Source organism: Pelophylax lessonae, assembly GCF_965119305.1.
Source record: "Pelophylax lessonae genome assembly, chromosome: 9".
In the NCBI taxonomy this organism is placed as follows: Eukaryota; Metazoa; Chordata; class Amphibia; order Anura; family Ranidae; genus Pelophylax; species Pelophylax lessonae.
Genome location: NC_138776.1, coordinates 126,646,598 through 126,667,424, shown reverse-complemented (window position 1 = coordinate 126,667,424; position 20,827 = coordinate 126,646,598). Strand labels below are relative to the sequence as shown.

General features: G+C 42.1%; 1 protein-coding gene and 1 long non-coding RNA gene across 2 annotated transcripts in view; one reads left to right on the top strand and one right to left on the bottom strand.

Annotated features, from left to right (window-relative positions):
• LOC309563237 overlaps positions 1-20,827 on the top strand; it is a 566,624-nt gene that overhangs the window by 334,834 nt on the left and 210,963 nt on the right. The window lies entirely within an intron of this gene.
• LOC309563319 (interferon-induced protein with tetratricopeptide repeats 1-like) lies at positions 5,345-6,674 on the bottom strand (the record flags this gene model as incomplete). Its single annotated transcript, XM_082267718.1, has 1 exon — positions 5,345-6,674. The coding sequence occupies exon 1, from the start codon at positions 6,665-6,667 to the stop codon at positions 5,345-5,347; it is 1,323 nt and encodes a 440-aa protein (XP_082123844.1). The 5' UTR covers positions 6,668-6,674.

The window sequence follows — 20,827 nt, the reverse complement described above, 5'->3', positions numbered from 1 at the left end:
GTGTGTGGGGTGTGGTGTGTGTGTGGTGTGTGTGTGGGTAGTGTGTGTGATGTGTGTGTGTGGTTTGATGTGGGTGCGGTGTGGGTGTGTGTGTGTGGTGTGTGTGTGTGTGTGTGTGGTGTGTGTGTGGTATGTGTGGATGGGGGTGTGGTGTGTGTGTGTGGTATGTGTGGTGTGTGTGTGTGGGGGGAGTGGTGTGTGAGTTTGTGTGTGGTGTGTGTGTGTGGGGGGTAGGGGGGTGAGTGTGTGTGTGTGGGGGGGGGTGGGTAGGTGTGTGTGTGGGGTGTGTGTGGTGTGTGTGGTGTGTGGGAGTGGCAGAAGTTAAGAAATGTTGGCAGTTGGAAACAAACAGTCTAGTTTTGAACATTCTGCCATTCATTCTTATGGGGCAACTTACCAAAGTTGGAGGTGCCCCATCTTCATACTGATAAAATGTAAAAAAGGTTGAAAACGGCTCTACCTTCAAAGTGCTGATGTGTCAAATAAATAAATAAATAGTGTTTGATATAAAGTGCTGACGTGTCTGATATAATTAATATTGTTTATTTAAAGTGCTCATATACTGGGTGATGAAACCTCTTGACGGGTTAAATATTGCAACAATTACCCATTCATAAGTGCTGGTGCCAGATAAAATAAAATAAAATGGAAATAAAACCAAACCCAGTGCTTTTATTAAAATAATATTGTGTCTTACAGTGATAAATCGTGGAAGTGTTTGCATAAATAACATGTAAACATAAGTGCTTGTTTTATTGGAAAATGACTGTAAAACAGTAACCTGTTATTGTATAACGTGCCGTGATTAAAAGTGATGTGAAAACTTCACACATATACAAGTGAATAAAAATTAAAATGGTGAGTCCTCTCTGATAGAGGAATGAGAAACAGGTATTTGATGAAAAAAGAAGAAGAACTCGGGTTGCAAACACCAGTGTGGCCACTAGGTGTCGCACCCGGTATACAACCTGTATTTCAATAGGGACCAATGTGGAATCCCGGGGTTCCCTCACAGCGGTCTCTCCTCTTCCTGAGTGCCTCGAAATACAAAAAGAGAGAGAGAGGGGGACCCCTTGGTGCGATGTATAGTGCCAATTTTTGAGGGCGAAGGTAGTAACTTACAGTTAGGCTGTCCGTGATCAGTAAAGAGAAGCCGGGAAGCTTCCGCGTTCCACGGCCCAAGCTCCAAAACCGGAAGTGACGTGGTGACGTAAGACTCCACCCTACGCGTTTCATAATACAACGTCTACTGGAGCGCCCATCTTCATACTGCTCTAGTGTAAAAGCTCTAAATCTCACAGCTTAGAGACTTATCCCGTAGGAATCACAAGACCCCGGCCAACATTTTGTTGTTGTTTAGTATTTCTATGAAACATTAAAACTAAAGGCACAGTCACAGGTTAGAAAACAGCCTTAAAATTTGAGATGGTTTGAGTGCAGTTTCAATGAATGTCAATGGACGGCATGAGCTGGAAACAAACGGTCATAGTGTAAAAACTATTAGGGCTATAGCTTAGATGTGGACATTTTAAGTGGCAGCAGGGATAGGCGAACGTTTTGTTGTAACATTTGTGCAGGTGACCTCAAAAATGAGGGAGTGACAGAAGTTTAGATATTGCGGCAAGATTTCTTCGCTCACCCTCTAACTATTTTCAGGCCCCACTCCAGTTTTGAACATTCCACCATTCATTCCTATGGGGCTGTCAGGAAGGCTCTGGCAGAGGATGAGTTAAACTCACAGCCTAATCCTTGCTCCACCCTTCTCATCAAGGAAGAGCACTATTTAAGCTGGATCAGCACACAGGTTCAGTGCTGCTTTGTCTTCAGCCTTGGATACCTGTTACCTGTTTACCTGCACTTGTTCCTAGTTCCAGACCCGGCTTGTCCTGACGATTCTCTGATCTCCGCCTGCACCGACCTTGGCTTGTCCCGTGATTACCCTTCCTGTCTGCTCCTACTGGCTTATACGTTACCGATTTGGCTCCTGACCCGGCTTGTCTTACTACGCTTCTGTCATTCCCAGATCCATCCATCCTGCCTGGGAAGCTCCTCCTGTTATCCAGGAAACCTGCTTCCAGCACCTGCTGCCTGCACAACACCCTGCTCATCGGACTTCTCTGGCAACCTTCACCAGTAGCCATCGTCCGCTTCAAGCAAGACTCCAGGCGCTCGTGCTACTCTACACTCTGGTGTCCCCTGTTTGCACTATCAGGGGTCCAGAGTCGGAGGCGCAAGGGAGGCCTTCCTCACAGTGTCAGGCTCATCTCCAGGAACGTGATAGGGGCCAATTTTGCCACAAAAACAACAATATTTCGCAAACAATTCAGCAAAACCTTCCAAAAGGTAACAGCAACGTGATCGGGGGTAATCCACTCGTTTCGGTATATTACTTGTCTATGTAGTGTAAAAACTGTGGGAGGAGTTAGGGTGCCAAATTTTCCCATAGGCTTTCACTATAATAAGAACTAGAAAATGTACAATTTCTGGGGAAATTGTGTGAAGTGTACTTGCCGCCACCGGTAGTCTCCAGCTGGAGTGGGCGTAGTAACTATGTGTGTGTGTGTGAGAGTGGCAGCAGTTTGTGTGTGTGTGTGTAAGTGATGTGTGTAAGTGATGTGTGTAAGTGCGGTGTGTGTGTGTGCGTGTGGAAGTGTGGTGTGTGGGTTGGGTGTGTTGTGTGTGTGTTAAGTGTGGTGTGTGTGTGGGGGGGGGGGGGTGGTGTGTGTGAGTGTGTGTTTAAGTGTGGTGTGTGTGTGTGTGGTGTTTATGGTGTGTATGGGTGTGTGGTGTGGTGTTTGTAAGTGTGGTGTGTGTGGGGGGTGTGTGGTGGGTGTGGGGGTGTGTGTGTTTGTGATGTGTGTGGTGTGGTGTGTGTAAGTGTGGTGTGTGTGTGTGTGGGGTGTGTGATGTGTGTGGTGTGTGTGTCTGTGTGTGTGTGTGGTGTGTGTGTGTGTGTGTGTGTGTGGTGTGTGTGTGTGGGGTGTGTGTGTGTGGTATGATGCGTGTGTGATGTGTGTGTGGTGTGATGTGTGTGTGTGTGGGTGTGTTTGATGTGGGTGTGGTGTGGGCGTTGTGTGTGGTGTGTGTATGTGTGGGGTGTGGTGGGTGTGGTGTGTGAGTGTGGGTGTGTGGGGGGTGTGTTGTGTGGTGTGTGTGTATGTGTGTGTGTGTGTGTGTGTGTGTGTGTGTGTGTGTGGTGTGTGAGGGTGTGATGTGTGGTTGTGGTTTGTGTGTGGTGTGGTTTGTGTGTGTTCACCCCTCATGCAATGCAAACTCACCAGATAATGGAAAATACAGGCTCTTTAAATCTCCAATGTTGTTCAGTGTGGGAACCCAGCATACATTCAGCATAATGATCCATCCAACTCAGCACAGGTCAGAATCACCCGTTAGTCTCCAAATGTAGATCCATGCCATCAGTGTGTATAAAAGAAATACATTTATTGTACAAGTTATAAGCACATAGATAAAATAAGTAGCCACTCACATCTACAATCAGTCTGTCGCTCCACACAACAAGTGATCATCCGTGCAGGGCCACACTGGGTATACAGTGACATGAGATTCGGCGTGGCAGCTCTGGTACTCACTGATTGGCCCGGTTTTGTCACATGAGGATGACATTTTGCAAGTTCTGACCAGCGTGCCTTGGAACTTACACTAAGCTGTCTTTCCTCACTCTCAGTAGCTGAATATAGGGAAAGGGGAGCAAAGGAAAGATAAGATAAGCTGCTGGCGAGAGAGGCATTAAAATGAACCTGTTGCTTTGCCTTTCATGTACAATGCACAGGTTCACTTTAAATATTTTATTAGATAATGTGCTCCTATTTTATGTTGGATTAATTATTGATAAAAATAATAATTGGAATGCCTTATTGGTTGTTGGCAGTAAAGTGCAAGACATTATCCTATAGTAAGACATCCTTCAGTTTGGAAAATGTATACCAATGGAAAAAATGTTTTTATACTCTATATAAGTAATGTTTTTAGTTTTGGAAAGAGTGGAGAAAGGTTAAAACTCCAGTCAGTTTTTTATTGTTGTCTGTTTACCACTATCATTGAAAATGAAAGTAAAAAAAAAAAAAAATAAATTTTGAATTGTCTCCAGAAAAGTATTAGAGGGGAAATCTTCGTAGTTCTGGTAACCTGGAGGTTCCTAAGGGATTCCCTTAATTTGCCGGAATTTCCTTAATTTGGCTATGGAACAGAAATTCAGAGTATTTTTGTGTTTATCTTAAAGTTTTATTGATTGCAATTTTTATTATGTAACAGCCTTTTTATTACTAATAAATGCTAAAATGTTACAACACAATGAAAATCAAAACACCATATAACAATCAAGAGGTACCAAACTGCAAGAGGTACCAAAGTGCACTATATTCATAAAGGCGAATGGATTATTATTGTTCTAAAGAGATTTTGGTTACATGATGATTATTAGTATATTGCTAATGTGTCCTTTATCACAGTCAGCACTACAATCACTAGTGTCTGTGACTAAGGGGAAAGAACATTGGGTGAATGTTGGCAAGGTGAGTAAGTCAGGGGGCCCTTGGCAGAGATATTGTGACTGATTTTCTAAAGACGTAGAGCATGTCAAATTTAATTTTCCATTTTCAAAGCGAATTTTCACTTAGCTTAGTGAATATGGTAAAAGTTTACTTTGTAAAAAAAAAAAAAAAAAACCCCAACCACAAATTTTTTTTTTTTTTCTTGCATGTGATTGGATAATTGAAATCAGAACAGCTTAATCTCATTCACTAAGCTAAGTGAAAGTTCTCTTTGGAAAGTAAAAACGATCCACTCATTATTTGCCACATTGTCACTTTGCCCTGAAGCGGCGAGGTGATGTCACTTTAAACTACTCAATAACTGGCCTGATTTAGTAATCTAGTGGTCCTTCCTCTAGTACAGTTTTAAAAATGATAAAAAGGATTGGATTGTCTGAGGAGATTAGGAAGCACTTTTGTTCCCTTCACTGTTTCATAAAAAGGATCAACAATGAATTTCTTTCATATCTAATTCCCAGAAAGATTAAAATAATAGTACAAGATTAACACTAATATGAATTTATTTAGTTGTAGATCATTATTAGTTAATATCACTAGTTTGCCAAAAACAATACAAAATGTAGTAATCATAGCCAGATTTACATTTCAATATTCAGAGCAGTTAAGATCAGATCAAATAATGACTGATATAGGTTAACGCAATTAGCACATTCTCACCTTCCTATATTCTAGAACAATATGATGTCATGATAATGTGGCTTGCACAGCAGAACACACTTGTATGTACTCCTGGTTATCTGGCTCCAGTAGAAGGGCTTTATTGTAGTATTTCACTATTTCACTGCTACAATGATCTGTCCTCTTTTCTGGTGGATGTACCCAAGCACAGCATGTCCAGTGGCATCCATTGAATTTCGGACAATCATGGTTTCAGCAAGGCTTTCCAGTTCTTTTATGGCAGTTTCTCTACACCATGTTTGATTTTGTATCTCTATAACTTCCTTAAAATGCTTTACTGCTTCAGACTCAGATTTTCTGGCATTCATTAAATATTGTGCCCAGTAAAAATGGAGCTCTTGTTTCTGTTCAGGCCTGATATCATTCATAGTCAGAGTTTTGTCAAATTCTTCTTTTGCCTTTTGGTGTTCATTAGCTTTCATGTATACACTGGCCAACAAAATGTGAGGTCCCACAGATGACCTGTTTAGCTCAACAGCCTTTTCTGAGTGAAATATTGCATTTGCAATGGCTTCAGAGTTTTGCTGGTAATTGTAATAGGTGGGCCTTTTTATCAAACTTTTGTAGCACTTGGCAAGTTGATAATGAACAGGACAGGAGGTGGGAGTTAAACTGAGTACTTTCTTTAATATTGCAATAGCTTTATTTGTCTGTCTATTTCTTCTGTAAAATGTTGCTAGATATCGAAGAACATACGGAGATTCTGTTTTTTCTTGTTGAGCTTGTTCTATTAACATAGCTCCTTGGTCATAGTTCCTCATATCTAGACATTTCAAAGCAAGGAGAACCTTCAGCACTGTATCTCTAGGATTTAAATTGACAGCTCGTTCCAAGAGTGAAAAAGATTTGCTTTCTGTGCAACTGCTTAACCTAAAACCTTCCATTCTATACACAGCCATGGCAAGGCCTGAATTCAATTCTGGATCTTCTGGGTAAAGTTCTAGGCCTTTTTCAAAGCACTCAGCAGCCAACTGATAGTATTTTCCTATAAAGGATAAGTAAGTCCAGCCTTGTTCACCATATATATCTAACAGAAGAGTGTTTTTCTTTGGCGGAGACTCGTATTGCTTTAAAATGGTTTCCACCTTTTCTGCATAGGTGAAACTCTTGATAAACTGGTTCTGGTGGTAGAAAACCCAGGCAAAGTTAGCATACATGACAGTTCTCCTAACATCTGCATCTTCTGATATGCTGGACTCTTGGATCTGTGCCTCAGCTTTTTGTAGCTGGAGAATGGCTTCCTCATGGTCTCCTTTGAGATGCTTTAGGTAAGCCAGGAGGTTATACATCCTGTGTTTGAGTGCATCTGGCAAAAACACAATCTGGTCATTAAGTCTATCTTCCACACTATCAATGTCTACATCTTCTCCAAGCAGGTTCCAAGTAAAATGGCATTGCAGTTTCTGTAGACGATCCATCAAGGATTTCTCTAAGTTATCACTGAAAAATTAACATAAAGAAAATCATGAATTAAAAGAGTAATGTGTTGTTTGGGATGACAGGAATATACACTAACAAGCATTTCCAAAAGCTAGGAAAAAAATTGCACAACATTTATTAGTATGTGAAATAAGTACTGTGTTAATGTCCACAGCATCCTACTAATCTCTTGTGTGTCCTTTCCAAACCAATGTTCTTTGGAACCCTAGGGCTCCTCTTTAGTTTGCTAGGGGTTGAGCAATGAAGAATTTCCATATCTTAGTAATCACTGAAATTATCGTTGTAGTTGTCTGTGAGGAGGGTAGTCTTTCTACTCATCAAAAATGTAAGATTTAACGTCCCATTTAACAGCCCATTAAAGCAGTAATAAACCCAAAAGCAAACATTTATTATATTGAAGGTTACCAATTCTTAGATACAGTATACATAGAAGAGATAGTAACAGCGCTTCCCCTTACAGTCATGTAAAGATATACTGACAATAATAATCATATAACAGTTATTAAATGAAGTGTTCATGTGCAAAAAAATGTATTTACATCAATAAAGTGCTCAAGTGTTCCACAAAATCTCATAAAGTTACTGATCAAAGTGCTAAAAGTGCTCCAAAGGATCCAAAATATGTGCTAAGGTGCTTCAAGTAAAAAAGTGCAGAGGTGCTTCAAGACAGATCATGCGGGGCAGGGTGCCTCACTTCCCTCCTGTATACCCACTCACCAGAAATAATGGGCCCATGGCTATTTCAGTGTGGGGGTCAATAAGGCTTAAAGCTGGTGAGATGGAAACCAATTAACTTGTTGGATACCGCCACACCACCGCTGTACACCGGCTTGTTACAGGATCTTTAGGGACTCAAATAAAATGAACAGGCACCATAGTGAATTCAGATTTATAAAGGTTTATTGCGCAAAAAAAAATTTTACTTTCAAGAAATACATGCGATTTCAGCTTGTATGATATATTAAAGCTCTTCCGGGAACATCGTTTAGTGTGTGCGTTCCACAGAGGACAGGAAGTGACGTCAATGGTTCTACGTAAACTGAAGTTCGTCAACGTGTTTCACCCCACCGTCCAGGGGGTCATCAAAGGACATCTTAGATATGATGGCTGCATTCATTTTTTTTTTAAGCTTTCTTTTCATCTGGTGATCCAGCCAGTAAGTCTGTTGTTTTTCAAATAAACACACTGTCTTGCAGACTGTATCAGTTTACAGGGATGAAACTAACCATTTAATATTAGCAGGGGTGTGCACAATTATTAGCTTTTATTTGTTAATTTAAAACCTTTATGGCAAAAGGAAAACAACTGTTTCCTGTAACTGATTATAAAATGTGAGCAGGAGTTTGGCCTCAATTTGTTAGTGTATCTAAATTTGCTAGTACATTTATTAGAGATGTGCACAACAGAAAAATGTGTTTTGTTTCGATTCAGCTTGGTTCGTTAAATTAATATTTTGTTTAGTCATATTTGCTATGTTAAAATTATTTGTTTTTTTTTTCTATTTTATTCTTTTCTAATCAATTCTATTCTTTTATTTTCTATTCTATTATTTTTATTCTATTATTTAATATTCTATTCCTTGCTATTCTTTTATTTTTTGTTCTGTTTTATTCTATTCTATTTTATTGTATTTTATTATTTTCTATTCTATTTTTTCTAATCTATGCTATACCATTCTCCTATTTTATTCTATTCTTTTTTATTTTATTCTTTTATTTCCTGTTCTATTTTATTTTATTCTGTTCTATCCTCTCTTATTATGCAGCCTAAATCATCTTATTTAACTTTTATACCGTACTGTATTTATTGCAATATGTTTCTATTTTTTATTTATTTATTTTTTAATCTTTTTTCTTTTTTTGTTATTGATAGAAAACATAACAAACTACAATACAAAGCAAAACTTCAACAAAACAAACAAAAAGACATGGGCAATATGTCACAGTGCAGCAAAGAAAAAAAGGACCTACGATTATATAATACATACATTACTCGGTCAAGTACAGACGAGCAAAAAAACATAAAAAAGCTAAGGAATGACAAAAAAAAAAAATCTCAAGCATCCGAGGACATATCGGAAGCTGTTGAAGGTTCCGCTAGCCACTTATACCATACTTTGTCATATTTCTTCGGACATCCCCTGTGAGTGTATGTATCTTTATAAAGTGGTAGATTTTTATTTATAAGCTGTTTCCAGAAAGAAAGGGAGGACGGAGAAGGTCGTTTCCACTGCATCGTAATAGATTTTCTGGCATAGAAAAGAAGAAGGCCAATCAAAGTGCGCTCCATTCTAGTCGATGACAAGGGTTTAAGGGTTTAACCATACAAAGGAAAGAGATACACTGCTCAAGGTAATGGGAAGCTTGATGACCAACAGCGGTGCTCGCCCCGGCTCGCCTCCGTGGACAGTCAATAATGAAAAGAAATGACTGCACTCAGATGTTGTCAAAATCCAGGTTTATTGGACATCCCAATGTGGCAAAAAAGTGGCAAGGTAGACGCGTTTCACACACTAAGATGTGTGCTTAGCCACACCCAATATACAGGCCCAATATGTTTCTATTTTGAATTAATATTCAAATTCAAATTAATTTTTGAGTTCGAATTTGAAATTTTTTTTTTTTTTTGCAAATTCGGATGATTTGTTTTATTATAATTTATTTGGGATGCATTGAAATTCATTACTATTGTGAAACGGAAATTCAGATACAATCAAATCATCCAATTAACAAAAATTGAGTCCGAATTTCAACTCATAACCAAATGAATCGTACATGTCTATCGGCTCAACAATAATTCTTAATAGCACTGTATTGATTTTTCTAAGGGCCAGTCAGATAACTCTATAGCGGGCTAATCATTTATTATACTGTCTGTCTCTCCATGAGCAGCATTGTGACTAATTGTTTTTAACCCTTTTTATATTATTTTTATAGGCGCCAATGCATTTCTTTCAAGTCCTTTGTAGTAAAACAGCTTTTGTTATGCTTTTTTTTTTTTTTTTTTTTTTTTTTTAGTATTAGCCCTCTACAGAAGCCTCTGGAAGGCAAACCACCATAAAGTGGGTTGATATTGTCCATACATTTTTTTTGTATATATACAGCTGTTAAGGAATGAAACGTCTTCTGTTTGTGAGGATAGTGTGTCTACATTCCATATACATGCATTCACTTTGGCAGAAATCAGGATGCATTGGCACTCTGACAACAAATCTTTTGTTTGAGTTTGTGTTTGTATGGTGTTGATTCTTAGGTCAGTCTAGCTGAATAGGCTACTTCAATTGCTAATTTTCTACGTATATACTGTATATAGGAACCAATTCTGGTCTTCAGTGGTGCTGTCTACTTTAACTCTCTCTCAAAACCTCCCCTCCCCTCCTCATTCCGGGCGTTCTGGCTGTTGAAATGTAGATGGACGTGCCGTGGATGATGTGGGAGTGGAGAGGGAGGGATTTGCGTCCGATGGGTGCCCTGGCGCTGTACACTCAGAGTTCCCTTAACATGGGAGGGTGGAAGCATAATAAACTGTTGGAGATGAGGAAGTGACACAGGCGGAAGTGACCTCAGTGGTGTGGAACGCATGATGCAGCCGCTCTTCCGGGATGCGGTGTGCGTTCCAGCTACACTTGAAGATCTAGTGTAAAATGAAGGCTCCCAAGGAGATTGGAATGTCTATTGTAATATTACTATTAAATCTTCCAAGGTCCTGTAGAGATGTCCTAATCACCCCCAAAGGGCCACCCACAGAACGTACTGTGTTCATGGGATAACCAGAGTTTGCCACACACATACATCTCCACAACAAAATGTAGCTCCAAATCTGGGTGCAATATATAAATAGGTGGATTTTTAATGCATGCATTTATCTTAAGTAGAGCCAGAACAATATATTGTCTGATAATGCAGGAGAATAGGAAATAAAGGGACATTATGTAGTGGCTACCGTGTTTCCTTGAAAACAAGACCTACCCTGAAAATAAGACCTACTGTTATTTTCGGGGAGGGCTGCAATATAAGCCCTACCCCAAAAATAAGCTCTAGTTTAGTGTTTGTAACATCCTAAAATCCACTCTATTGCTGTTTTATATAATGTCCAGGGTGTGTTTCTGTAATCTAATTGTGTGAAATACCTTCAGTACAGTGCCGCTGGGCACTCAGCTGATCTCCCGCTCTGCTTTCTTTCTCTTCTCATAGCTGTCAGTGGGGGAAAAGGTGGGTTCGGGCGCACAGCACTGCGCCCTGAGCCCACCCAGTTGTGTGGCAAAAGGGAATGAATATTCGCTATTGTCACATTGACTCTCCTCCCAGCCAATAAGGAAGAGGGTTGTGAGACCCCTTTGCCGACTGGCCAAAAGGAGAAGCAATCTTACTGGCCAGTGGCCAGGAAGAGGCAGAAGAGACACTGCTGGAGGAGAAGGACAGCGGCTCAGCCATCCAGCACTTCCCGGCTCGGACAGGAGGTAAGGAGGCAGACCGTTGGGGGGGGGGGGAACGTGTCGCCTGACTGACTGAGACTGACTGACTGACAGACCGACGGACCGACTGGGGGGGGGGTTTGCGCATTGGTTTGTCGCCCCCCCCCCCCCAGTCAGAATTACAGAGCACCAGCCACCACTGTATTTCACACAATTACGGTATAATATACTCAGCGCCGTGACCCACTCTGTACACTGCAGAGGAGAGGGGCTGAGATCCCCCACTGACAGCTGGGAGAAGCAAAGGAGAGCAGAGGGACATCAGCTAAGCAGCGCTGTACCGAAGGTATTTCACACAATTAGATTACAGAAACACACACTGGGCATTATATAAAACAGTAAAAGAGTGGATTTTAGGATTTTACAAACACTTTTAGTAGGCTCACACAGGGGATTCCTGACAGGCAGGGAGGGATATAAGACCTACCCTGAACATAAGCCCTACTGTGTCTTTTGGTGCCAAAATTAATACAAGACGCAGGCTTATTTTCAGGGAAACTGGGTATATAACAGTAGTATGCAAACCTGAAAACATCTATATATTGTATGGTATCTAAAAAAATATAAGGTTACAAAAAGGCAAAGGCAAAGGCAAAATAATGAAAAAAAACAAAACAAAATGTGTCTCTTAGCAAAGAATGTGAATAGGTACATAGAAACAGTTAGAAGATACATTTAAAGCTAGAGATGTCTGGTCACTGCTGGCACTTTGGATCATAATAGTTTATTTACCTCATTCTGCGTTGTTGTCTTTGAGTGTATTGCCTATGCCGTTGTCTGGAGCTTCTTGATGTGCCTGTTGGATGAGATTCTCTCAATATATGTAGATTCATACCATGTGACCATATTCCATGATGCTAAAACGAAGAATTGAAACTGAAACTTGGTGCTTGCAGAGAATTTACCTGGGCAAACAATAACCAGAGCAGCTCGTTCAGCTACTATGAGACCTGAGGGTGGAATGGGGAATCATTGGGGGGGACTGCTGAGATAATGTATACATGGAAAATCTGGGTACATGTGAAAATAGCACACAATTCTCACTGATTTATTAAAGATTGAATAGGTTATAGTTGACACTGACTCTATATCCGCTATGACATTTCAATTTAAAAAAGCCGATAGCAGACGGACCAAAGGAGACTTCAGCACTGCCACTTGTTTACAGGCTGTTCAGTAGGGATGGACCGAATATCGGCAAAGCTGATTATTGGAGGTCCGATATTCACTTTTCCCGATATAACGGTATCGGCCCCGGAACCTGCCGATATTACCGATATTGTGCACGGTGCACACATGACGTCATTGCGTGTGTTGCTCGATGTTTCTCTTTGCGCTGGGCCTATAATTATACATGTTCTGCCTTCTTAGGCAACCTCCCTCACCTCAGACAGTGTGCTGCATCAGCAATTCCGCATTGCCACGCCACGGACAGGCAGCAAGCAGCCATCCAGCCACCCATAGCAGTCCGGTTCCAGCCAGTCACCCACAGCCTCTGTGCCAGCCAGCTAGTCACAGCAGGGTGCCAGCCAGCCAGCAGCCACAGCAGGGTGCCAGTCAGCCAGCCACCCCACAATAGGGTGCCAGCAGCCAATCACCCCATAACAGGGTTCAAGCAAGCCAGTCACCCACAACAGGGTGCCAGCCAGCCACCCACCCCACAACAGGCTGCCAGCAAGCCAGTCACCCACAACAGGGTGACACCAAGCCAGCCAGTCACAGCAGGGTGCCAGTCAGCAGCCACAGCCGGGTGCCAGCCAGACACCCACCCACCCCACAACAGGGTGACATCCAGCCAGCAGCCACAGCAGGGTGACAGCCAGCAGCCACAGCAGGATGCCAGCCAGTTACCCACCCACCCCACAACAGGGTCCCAGCAAGTCAGCCACCCACAACAGGTTTCCAGAAAGCCAGCCACCCACAACACGGTGACACCAAGCCAGCCACCGACAACAGGGTGCCAGCCAGCCAGCAGCCACAGCAGGGTGCCAGCCAGCCACCCACCCCACAACAGGGTGCCAGCAGCCAGCCAGCCACCCACCCCACAACAGGGTTCCAGCAAGCCAGCCAGCCACCCACCCCACAACAGGGTGCCAGCCACCCACCCACAACAGGGTGACACCAAGCCAGCCACCCTCAACAGGGTGCCAGACATCCACTCACCCCACAACAGGGTTCCAGCAAGCCAGCCACCCACAACAGGGTGACACCAAGCCAGCCACCCACAACAAGGTGCCAGCAAGCCAGCCACCAACAACAGGGTGCCAGCAAGTCAGCCACCCACAACAGGGTGCCAGCCAGCAGCCACAGCAGGGTGACAGCCAGCCACAGCAGGGTGCCAGCCAAGCCACCCACCCCACAACAGGGTGACAGCCAGCCACCCACCCCACAGCAGGGTGCCAGCAAGCCAGCCACCCACAACAGGGTAACACCAAGCCAGCCACTCACAACAGGGTGAAAGCCAACCAGCAGCCACAGCAGGGTGACAGCCAGCCAGCAGCCAGCAGCCACAGCAAGGTGCCAGCCAGCCACCCACTCCACAACAGGGTGCCAGCAAGCCAGCCACCCACAACAGGGTGACAGCCAGCCAGCAAGCCAGCCACCCACAGCAGGGTGCCTGCAGCCAGCCAGCAAATTTTTTAACCTTATATTGTCTCTTTCAAATTACAGTGGAGATGGATGCAGACAGAAAAAGTGTAATTTGGGACTATTTCTCGTCTCAACCATCTCCAGGAAAAGCAGCATTGTGTAACACATGCATAAACAATGTAAGCATGGGATCAGTAACTGCAAAAAACAAAAATACGTAAAATCTTTGGGCCCATCTAAGAGTTCATCATGTTGAATTATATCATGCAGCACACAAACAAAATGAATCACAATCACAATGTGAAATACCTCCTCCACTATCCAAGGCAACAATAAGAGATATGTTTCAGAAAAAAAAACTGGTGGATAAATTAAAATGGAAGATCCCAACTGCTGGACAGAGTAATCACAGAGATGATTGTAATGGTATCGTGCGTTGGCACTCTAGTTTGTCAGGCCGCCATCTCGTTCAAACGCTGTCGCAAGCATCCATCTTGTATGTCGAGCTTAGTTGACAGTGTTACAAACCAAATGGGTCATTCTTACCAGCCTCATCCCCCCCCCAGCCTTTTGGCAGTGTTAATAACCCCCTGGGTCACTGAATGCCAGGTTCCTGCACAGCTGACACTTTTCACACCTTTATCATAAACAAAGCAGACGGACATGCTAGCCGCCCTGTCTCTGCCTGGTCAGAAGCCTGTCGTAATCTGAGAAGATGGCCAGGGAAGCTGTCTGGTAAATTCCACAGCAAAGGGGTCATTTGAAAATGACCACAGTTAACCCCAAACGTCCTAACTTTATACACAATCAAGATATGTCTCTAGAAAATATATATTTGAATGCCAGATAACATACAGATCGAATTAAGTTCAAACTTGAACACCTTCATGTCTAGGAAAGACCAGCTAGCGATCAGATGCCTTACAGGTCAGAGGTTATTCCGAGATAACCCGTGTTTAGTGTCTGTAGAAAATTAGATTAAATATCGTACGATCCAATGTCAGTTTCAACCATGTAACCGTTACACCAGATATGAGTTATTTTAATAATCTGTCTAAACGGGATGTGTCTTAGCATGTGTGAGCTCCTGGGGGACCGCCCATGGACCCAGAGCCTATTGGCCAAGTACTTCTGGTGACACCCCCTGGAGGGTCTGAGAAAAAGGACAGGAACTGATAGAAAGTCAGTTCTCATCCTACCATCCAAGCCATAACATCGCTAAAGGGGAACCAATCATACCTGTTCAGCTTCTGAAACTAAGGTAATACCAGGACCGTTTTAATGCAAGTATTTTCATTCTTTATTCTCATATTTCTAAATTGCTGTATTGTGTCTCTTTTTCTTTGCAACCCATTTTTCTGTAAATATTTTTATCTGCACCAATCTTAACCTTTCTTATAATTAAACCTTATTTTGAAAAGTGTTAATTTTGTCTCTAAGCTCTTAAACGCAAACTGACCCCAAAAGAATCGGTCTCCTGAAAGCACGCTACTGTCTAGGCTAACCTATCTGAAACATTCTTGTCTGAGGTGACAGTGTGTGTTACAGACGGTTATTCTAAAGTCATAATTGATATTTGTAAAATCACGAGCGTCCTCTAGGCTCATTATAACATAGAGGTGGTGGCAGAGAAAGGGTTAATTGTTTAATTAGCCCGGTGACAATCTCTCCTAGTCTGCTGGCATCTAGATTGTGGTCCCACAAGCTGGACAATCTGTGTGCCGGGTGCAGATGAGAGTGGCATTGTTACGCAAGTGACGGCAGGGTGTGAGATTGCTTGGTCTTTGGTCACGAGGTGGATGAGAAGGCCAGGGGTCTGATACCCGCCACCCTCACAATGATGGTCACTGATAACCAGCCATTTACAATGGTGTCTGACTCTGGATTTAAGAGGGTGATATCCATAGTTGAACCAAGGTACACCGTGAAGAGTGAAAAGTTTTATTGAACCAAAATGCTGGGAAAGATTCACCAAAAGGTAATTGAGGAAGTAAAGACTATACTGCAACCAGAGAATGCTGGCAATTCACTCTCATTCACGACTGACTGCTGGTCAGGACAAACAGAGTCACTAATGAGTCTTATATGCCACTTCATTGACAGCGGATGGACAAAAAGGCAATTGGTGTTGAATACAAAAGTGATTCAAGGATCCCACACTGAGTACAGTAGAGAAATGTTTCCTTTTTACTACTCCAGTTTTAAACATATTACATACTATGTCTTACCTTATATATCATGTTTATACATCTTTTGCATACATTATTAAATGTGGTATTTTTGCCCTGCCAGCCTTGTCACTGTCATGTCTCTCATGCAAAGTCCCAACCTTTCTCTTTTTTTCTAATTGAATTTAGGGATGGAGACGCACGGCAATTCCCACCATGCGCCTCATCTAAAGTCCCGCCCTCCCCCCTCTTCCAATCAAATTAGGGATAGAGAGAAATGACTTCAACTGACAGGTCTATATACTCCTGCCTATTGTGTATTGACCGTGTGCGATGGCTTATGCCCCTTAGCCTCATACACTGTGTCAAAACAGATTCCCTCCAGACCAGTTGGGGGCTCTGTGTACTTTAGTCACTTGTGCAGGCTGATATATACAGTTTTTTTTTGTATCCCAGATATATGTAACAATCGGATATATATTTGATATTTATTTGTTATTTGGTGATATATTTTTGCTGTTTGGCATGGATGCTCTGGCATTGTTGGCTGGTTGGTGTGGCTGTCTCCCGCTGTCCTTCCTGGGAGCTGCGAGGTGTGCTGTATGCCCTCCCCCTCTCCCTAGGCTCCTCTGATCGGGGGGATCGGGTGGGCGGCACCACCACACATGGGCGCTACGTCCTGCGCAGGCGTGTGACGTCACTATTGGCGCCAACACGCCGAAGGCTGTTTTCCATCTTCAGTGCATAAGAGGGAGCCCGCCGGACGGTTTGGCACCGCCTGCCACTCCCGCGGGTCCTCACACATATGCACTGACGTGATGCTGGATGCTCTAGGATCGGCGGTTCCTGGCGGAAGCGGGGCACACTTCTCTTAACTTCATTCTCTGGTATCTACCTTTTCACACATCCTTCCACCTTCACCACTTGTTTTGGCTCATGCACAATTCTTTCACCACAGCCTAAACTGTCTGGTAACTCTTTAGGTACAGTGGCTAGCCGGGGTGTTCAACTCCACTTCCCTTCCTTTTTCCTCCTGTGGTACTTTTTCCAATTGGTTTTCCATGATATCACTTTTTTATTATTATATATTTTTGCTCATTTCTACTACTTCCCACTCATACTTTCCTTTACTCACTTCACAGCTATTTTAATATATCATTCAATCTCCTTAATCCTTTACTTACACCATGCAAGTAATATGATGTTCTTTCATATAGTACATACTTATTTATTACTCATTTCTACTTACTTGATACAGATATATGCTACTAATAATATTACTGCAATTTCCTCAATCCACATTCTCTCTTGTGTGTGGCGTTTCTCGCTTCTACGGCTGACCTCATGCGTCCTCAGCTCCCGTGGGAGGCATCTGGGTCTACGCCTCCACCTCCACTACCAGTCATTGCCAGGGCTACCATGTAAGTTTTGGGACTGTGAGGACTTTCCTCCCTTTCCCTCCCCCTCTCAGCTTCCAATAACCATCATTTTATGCAACGTTCTGATATGCATTTTTTGTTTATAGATATGGATCATACACCTACTCTTGAAGAAGTGGCATACTTAGTCCACGAAACGTGTCAGTCTACGGATGTTTTGATTTTACTCAACTACCTTTTATGATTGCCAATTGCCATGCTGTTTTTTTTAAGCTGTCTTGGGGACTATTTATCATTTTTACTACTCCAGTTGTATACATATTACATACTATGTCTTACCTTGTATATCATGTTTATATATCTTTTGCATACATTATTAAATGTGATTTTTTTGCCCTGCCAGCCTTGTCACTGTCATGTCTCTCATGCAAAGTCCCAACCTTTCTCTTTTTTTCTAATTGAATTTAGGGATGGAGACGCACGGTAATTCCCACCATGCGCCTCATCTAAAGTCCCACCCTCCCACCCTCTTCCAAGAGAAATGTTTCCAGGCATGCTTGAAGACTAGGGAATCAACAAAGACCGAGTGATGCTTGTACTCCTTCAAGACAATGGAGCAAACATGCGGAATGTGTAAAAGGGTTATAATAAATACATACTGTAAATATCAATTATAAAGGTGCGCTTCCTAAATGATAAACAAACATATCATTACACCATGCATAGAAATACACAAAAAAACATGAATGGTGAAAAATTAAAAGTCTCTTTCAAATGAAGATGAGTGATGATCTTTAAATTCCGTGACAGAGTCACCAATGAGAAAAATCAAATAGATGTGTTGTCACTGTAATGAAAAGTGCTCAGGGTGGCCTCTTACCGAATGTTAAATCCAAATAGCAAAAATAATAAGTGAACCAACGGTGAAAAGTGATGGTGACACCCTAAAGAGAAGGTGGGTTCTTACCACAATTAAGGGAGTAGTGAGCTGTAACTGAGATTTCCAAAGATCAACTTCCTGGTCAGCTTGGAATGGAAATATTCTCCACTGGGATGGATGGATGGATGGATCAAGCGACTCCTTTATTGCATGGTTCCGGAGTACTCCCGGATATGGGAATTCATAGAATAGCCACCATAAAAGAGGAGGAGGGGACTGATAGTGCGTTACTCAAATAATGTATTAAACAAAATAATGGCAAACACTTACATAAGTACGTGGTATAACAGCAATACTCATAATAATCACGGCCGCTTGCAGTGCGGTGCGTGACTTCAAACAGCGCGGCTGGCTCCCTCCGACACGTTTCCACTAAAGAGTCGGCATCTGGGAGCCCAGACTGGCTTTCTTTGGAGGGCCATAGAGGCATGGCTTAAGAATGAAGTAGTGGCATCCTCCAGGTGTTTTTTTTTTTTTCTTTTTTTCTGGAGGTTGTGTTTGTATTGGCTGCTCTGATGCCATGCTTCCACTTGGCTCCTCCACATTGACACTTTCCTGTGTAGGAAATTTGTACATTATTATAATGTTATAATGTAGAGAAATTATCACATGTTTCTTAGATTATTTTCACAAAATAACAGACTTTACAATAACTTCAAGGCTCAAATATTGCCTTGATAACGTTTGTTTAGCATCATTATATTTTTGGAGACAATATATTGTTAAATGCTATATCTGTGTCAAGATTGGCTCCTCTACATCTTCCTCCTGGGTTTCAGGACATGAGCCCTCTGCAGAAGTGGAAGGCAGAGTTGACAGGGATCGTCTTGGTTCAGACTGCTCAGTCAGGAAGCGCAGGCTCTCAAAGTACCAGAGCCTTGGCACATATATATCCTCTGCAGCTGCTCCTGACTTTTCAGAATCTTTAATTTTATTCAGCTCCCTTTTGAAAGTGCTGCGAAGATTTGAAATTTTGTTTCGGACATAATTTATGTCCGCATTGGTGCAGAAGCTTTTGCATAAATCTGCAAGTTTTTGTAAAGCAGCATTCCTTTTTTGTTTAGTTGAATAGTCTTTACTTTTAACTGTTCACAAACATGGCATCTGCCTGTATTGGTCAATGAAATGCGGCAGAAAATCAGGAGAGGTTAACTTGTCAGCCATGATGCCTGCAAGACACAACACAAGACAAAACATAGTGCAAGTTCATCTGGCTTTCCCATAAGCTGGCCCCAAGATAAGCTGTATAGGCCACAAAACACCCATGCTCTAATATAAAGTTCTACCTTCGTTTGCTGAGAAGTTTCGTGCTATGCCGATCGATCGTCCTGTCACAGATCTTTCCGATGGTGTGTCATCTAACGATCTTGTGGCCTTTAAACACTGCTCATGTGTCAAATCTGCCTCCAATTGCGTGCTGACGCAGGGGTGTGGACATGCCGAATACTAACCTGCATGCAACACACAGACACTTGAGTCGGCGGAAGATTCGTGGAGGAGATGGCAGAATTGGCGAGTTCCAGGCAGGACCGCAGGGATTGGTCTCATAAAAAACCTAAAGCCACACCTATGAGCAAGGGTGAGATGGTTGAGATGGTGGCCATCCTGGAGAAAAACGACTATGATGGGAAGCTGGAGAATTATGAAAGGCCCAACTCCAGAAAAGACAGAATTCTAGGGAAGGTAATTTCTGTTCTAAAGAATCTATATGGTGTGGATTGATCCAAGGACCAAATAAGGAAAAGATGGTCAGATCTCAAGCATCGGGAACAAGACCAGCTAGGTCACATCCATCATATCCTAAAAAGAAGTAAGCAGTAGTTGTGTCTAAACAATATGTATTGTGTATATTTGGTGTATGTTATTTTGAAATGTAGATATAATCATTTCTATAAAAGCTCTTTACATTTTATGAATTTCTCATGTCTTTAGACTTAAAAAACATGAAGCTAAATATAAACCATATATGCATATTATTTGTAAAAATTGTTTGGAATAAATCATATTTGTTCTATATTGTATATTTCACCTTAAAATAGGAAAAAAGAGAAAAATGAAGCTCAAACAAAGACAACACATGAGAAGAAGGAAATCTAGGATCCCTGGCCCATCAACAATGGAGGAAACTACTGATGAAATGCTCCCTGATGACATCACACATTCACAGCAAACAGGTAAATGGTCCCTTTGCTCCCTAAATCATTAATGCACAGACTTTTTAGAAAATAACCATGTGCATTTCATACTGTATTTTTTTAAAAAGGCCTGTCAAGCAGTGCACCATTTCATTGCTAACTTGCCCCCTGTAAAAATTTTGACATCCCACTTTTTTTATGATGTGTCTGCAGAAAATGATCAATCAAAAGCCACTGGGAACACTGTTGAGAAAACCAACGTAACATGTAGTCCAGAGTGCCGCATGATGGAGTCAACTGTTGAACAAATAACCTTACCACTAGAGCAACTTTAAGGTTGGTCGCCAAATAGTGCTAATAAATGGGAGCCAGAAACAGATTTGAGTTTGGGATGATTCTTTAATGTTGTATTGTTGTTTTTCGGAGAAAATGGACATTCAAGATGTCCCCCAA